At 42.2% G+C, this 4,449-nt stretch overlaps 1 protein-coding gene across 1 annotated transcript; it reads right to left on the bottom strand.

The window, feature by feature from the left end:
* Positions 1-2,910: 2,910 nt before the first annotated feature.
* LOC138253999 (uncharacterized) lies at positions 2,911-3,300 on the bottom strand. The gene has a single exon (XM_069205806.1). The coding sequence runs from the start codon at positions 3,298-3,300 to the stop codon at positions 2,911-2,913; it is 390 nt and encodes a 129-aa protein (XP_069061907.1).
* Between the last annotated feature and the right edge of the window lie 1,149 nt (positions 3,301-4,449).

Here is a 4,449-nt window from a genome sequence, read left to right as displayed (position 1 = left end):
GACTTCATCCTGTCTTTGCTGGAAATCCACGCATCGTCCCCGGGGTGTCCGAAAACCCCGCAACCCGAAGAGTATCCACGATCGAGCGTCAGAAATCGACCCACAGTCATCCCTGCGTGAAAACTAAATGATGCATTGCCGTGTGCGGCCTGAGAAATTGACGCACACCTTCTTGTTTTCCACGCATCTCCTCCTCTGCTGTTCTTTGTGGAGATTTTGAACGCAAACCAGATACTTTGTGCTTGAAAGAGACATTTATTGCTTTTAAAAGACTAAAGACACTTTACATCACTTTTACAGTGATATCCCAACCTTTAATCATTGCATCTTAATCGTTTTGACCTGCATTTTATCAGATAGATATTATATATTTTTCTAAACACTGTGTAGTGTATTTTTGTGGTGCAATACTGTGTTATTGCATGATTTATTGCACACATACTTTACAGATTGCCTTCTAAGTTAAGCCTGACTGCTCAGTGCCAAGCTACCAGAGGGTGGGCACAGGATAATTTGGATTGTGTGTGACTTACCCTGACTAGAGTGAGGGTCCTTGCTTGGACAGGGGGTAACCTGACTGCCAACCAAATACCCCATTTCCAACAGAAGAAAAGAATTAAAACAGTAATAAACAGGTAAGTAAAACTAGGGGGGCAAAATGTGGGTGCAGTGTGAAACAGAGCCCAAAGGGAAAGCTTCAGGATACGCTGCGGCCCAAAGGACAGGTCACAAACCGAAAAGCGGCCCGCGGCACAAATGGCCGCCCGAAACGCAGACCGCCGATCTGACTGCGGTCCACAAGTGGGCCGCCGCCAGTCTTCGCGGCATCACAGTAGGTCCCCTCCCCGAAGCCCCTGGCTTGTCTGGAAAATTCTGAAAAAATGTGCGGACCAAGTGAGGAGCATGGACTGAGGAATCATCCTCCCAAGAACAATCACTAATGGGGTATCCTTTCCAGTGAATCAAGAATTGGAGATGATTCTGAAAAAGGCGAGAATAGCATATCTCTTCTACTTCATATTCAGGATGGCCATCAACCAAAAGAGGAGGAGGGCAATGGGCATTTCTTTTGTAGGGGTCAGGAATAAAAGGTTTGAGTTGAGATACATGAAAAACAGGATGAACCTTCCAAGACAATGGTAGACGAAGTCGAACTGAGACTGGGTTTAATACCTGCAGGATTCTAAAAGGGCCATAGTAACAGGGTTTAAACTTATTCTGGGACAGGCAAAAAGGCAAAAACCTAGAAGAAAGCCAGACCTTGTTCCCAGGCTTATAAGATGGTGCAGGACTACGCCGAGTAACAGCTACCTTCTTCATCTAATGTTTTGTAGCTAAGAGATTGGTACATAGCAGGTCCTGAACCTAATGGAGATTTCGAACAACTGAGGTAACTGCGGGAACAGAGGAATCCTTTTTAGTGACAGTAGGAAAAGCAGTAGGGTGGAAACCATAAGTACAAAAGAAAGGTGTGGACTTTGTTGCACTATGGACTGTATTATTATCGGAAAATTCAGCCAATGGTAGATATGAAGACCAATTACTTTGAGTTGCATTACAAAAGCAGCACAGATATTGTTGTAAACCTTGATTTAGGTGTTCCGTTTTACCATTGGTCTGAGGATGGAACCCAGAGCCACCACAATATGTAAAAACTTACAAAATGTTCTCCAAAAACGGGACACATATTGAGGGCATTGATCAGAAATGATTACTTATGGGAGGCCATGCAATTGAAATATATCTTGTAGAAAGATTTGACTCATTTCCTTAGTGGTGGGTAATTTCTTTAGGGCAGAAAAAAGAGTAATCTTAGTAAAAGAGTCAACTGTTACCATTATGACCTGATAGCCCGCAGAGGATGGTAATGAACATATAAAACCTGTGTTCATCGTATGCCATGGAACGGATGGCACAGGCAAGGGTATCAATAAACCTGCTGGCTTAGTCCGAGGTGTCTTAGTTTGAGCACATATTGGGCAAGATCTTACATATGTCTCAGCATCAGATTTCAACGTGGGCCACCAAAAGGAGCGGAGGAGCAGTTCCTGTGTGCTCCTATTTCCACGATGTCCAGCAATGGGGGAGTCGTGACACATTTGCATGGCTTAAGTTTGCACCTACTTAGTAGGCAAACATAAGGTGTTTTATGATAGTAGTACTCCTGATGCTTCTATAAGTGGGAACTTAAAGTGTTCCATTCTTCCATGGGTAAATTTTTATACTCTGCTTTCACAAGTCGAGAAAGAATTGAACGACTCCTACTATTCGACATGGCTCTATGATGTGTGGATAAGTAGTATTAGTGCTCTCTGGATAATGGTGGAATAGAGCATCTGTTACAACATTTTGGGACCCAGGTATGTGTGTTACTACAAAATCGTATTGGCTAAAAAAGAAAGCCCACCTGGCTTGCCGACTAGTTCGCCATTCAAAACTGCGGAGGCATTGTAGATTGCGGTGATCTGTTCTAACTTCAAACATCTTCTGTGAACCCATTAGAAAATGTCTCCATTCCTTGCAGGCAGCTTTTAAAGCTAGTAATTCCCTCTCCAACACGGAATAGTTTTGTTCTGCATCTGACAACACATGAGATAGGTAAAAGACAAAGGGGGTTATTACAACTTTGGAGGAGGTGTTAATCCGTCCCAAAAGTGACAGTAAAGTGACGGATATACCACCAGCCGTATTACGAGTCCATTATATCCTATGGAACTCGTAATATGGCTGGTGGTATATCCGTCACATTTGGGACGGATTAACACCTCCTCCAAAGTTGTAATAACCCCCAAAATATTGAAGGCCATCATCGTCTTGTCTTTGTAGTAACATGGCTCCAATAGCTCTATCTGATGCATCAGTGACTACTATGAATTTCTTTGTAGTGTCAGGATGACATAATATCGTAGCTTATGCAAAGGCATGTTTTAGACTCTGAAAGGCTCTTTCTGTTTCTTCTGTCCAAATGAAACCCTTCTTTAGACGTTCGTTTTTGATGGTCTGGATTATCTGACTTTGTTGTTGGGCAAAATCCTTTATAAATTGTCTGTAGAAATTGGATAACCCTAGAAAGCACTGTGTCTCCTTAACAGAAGCAGGAGAAGGGCAATCTAATATAGCTTGTACCTTTTTTGGGTCCATGGCGATGCAAACTTGGTTGATATGGAACCCAAGATATTGAACCTCAATCTTATTGAACTCACACTTTTCAGGTTTACTGTACTTGTCGGAGTTTTTCCAGGACCTGAAGAACATGTTTAGTATGGTGCTCAGGTCAACGAGAATATACCAGAATGTCATCTAGGTAGATGTCAGCACTTTGATTCAAAAGATCTGAGAAAACCGAATCCATAAATCTTTGGCATATCGAAGGTGAATTAGTCAGACCAAAAGGCATGATACAGTATTCAAAATGACCTAATGGAGTACGAAAAGCGGTCTTCCATTCATCACCTTCCTTAACCTGTAAACAATGATAGGCACCCCGCAGATCTAACTTGGTGAATATCTTAGTTCCTTGGACTGCTTCCAAAATATCCTTAATAAGAGGTAGGTGATACAGGGGTGGAGATCTTTAGTCTTCTTAGGTACAAAGAAAAGAGGAGCCCCGGCAGGTGAAGAAGAGGGAACAATCAATGTTTTTATCTATGTATTCCTTAAGTGCTTTTCTTTCATGCTCTGATACGGAATACATTCTTCTGAAGGGAATTACTTCCCCAGGTATCAAAGGAATAGCACATTCATAATCCTGATGAGGAGGCAAAATGTTTTTTTGAGGTTTCTGGAACACGTTGTGTATACTTGATAGCATCTGGGTACTCCTTGAATCATATTAATGGTATTGCTTGCTTCATTGGAAGAGAAAATTGACCCTTTTGGAGACCAATTGGGATCCGTTTAACAGCAATGTAATTGACAAAAGTGGGAAGAGAGTGATATAGTCTGTGTTTCCCAATTTATATATGGATTATGTCTTGTTAACCAAGGAATTCCCAGAATCATACTATGGTTAGGAGAAGCTATCAAGTCAAAGGCAAAGTGTTCCTCATGTCTTTCAAATTGCAGGCAAATTTGCCTGCAATTTGGAAGACATAAGGAACACGTTACTATGATTCTGGGAATTCCTTGGTATCCACTACTGGTCAGGAAGTTAAAGGAGAACCATCTACTGTTTGAACATGTTCAGAGATCTCTTTAGGAACACGAGGTATTCCTTTTTCCTTAGCCCATTTCTCATCTAGGAACATCCCACTAGCTCCACAATCCAATAACGCGAATACTTGTTCTTTCTGGTAAGGGCACTGTAGATTTACTGAAAATTTAAAAAGAGCTGTGGTTTCGTCTCTGGAGGAGCAGATGGAAGGTGTCTCAATGCCACCTGTCCCCTTCCTTCTTACAGGGGACGGGAGCTGGCGTTTCCCGATGGTTTGGTGGGACGGATTGGACACA

The sequence above is a fragment of the Pleurodeles waltl genome, chromosome 1_2 (genome assembly GCF_031143425.1).
Source record: "Pleurodeles waltl isolate 20211129_DDA chromosome 1_2, aPleWal1.hap1.20221129, whole genome shotgun sequence".
NCBI classification, from domain to species: Eukaryota; Metazoa; Chordata; class Amphibia; order Caudata; family Salamandridae; genus Pleurodeles; species Pleurodeles waltl.
The sequence above is the reverse complement of the archived record's forward strand: the minus strand, read 5'-3'. Positions and strand labels throughout refer to the sequence as shown.

What these genes read in the sequence shown, in the direction of transcription:
- LOC138253999 (XM_069205806.1), bottom strand. Translation starts at nt 3,300, where the DNA reads ATGACATTCTGGTATATTCTCGTTGACCTGAGCACCATACTAAACATG.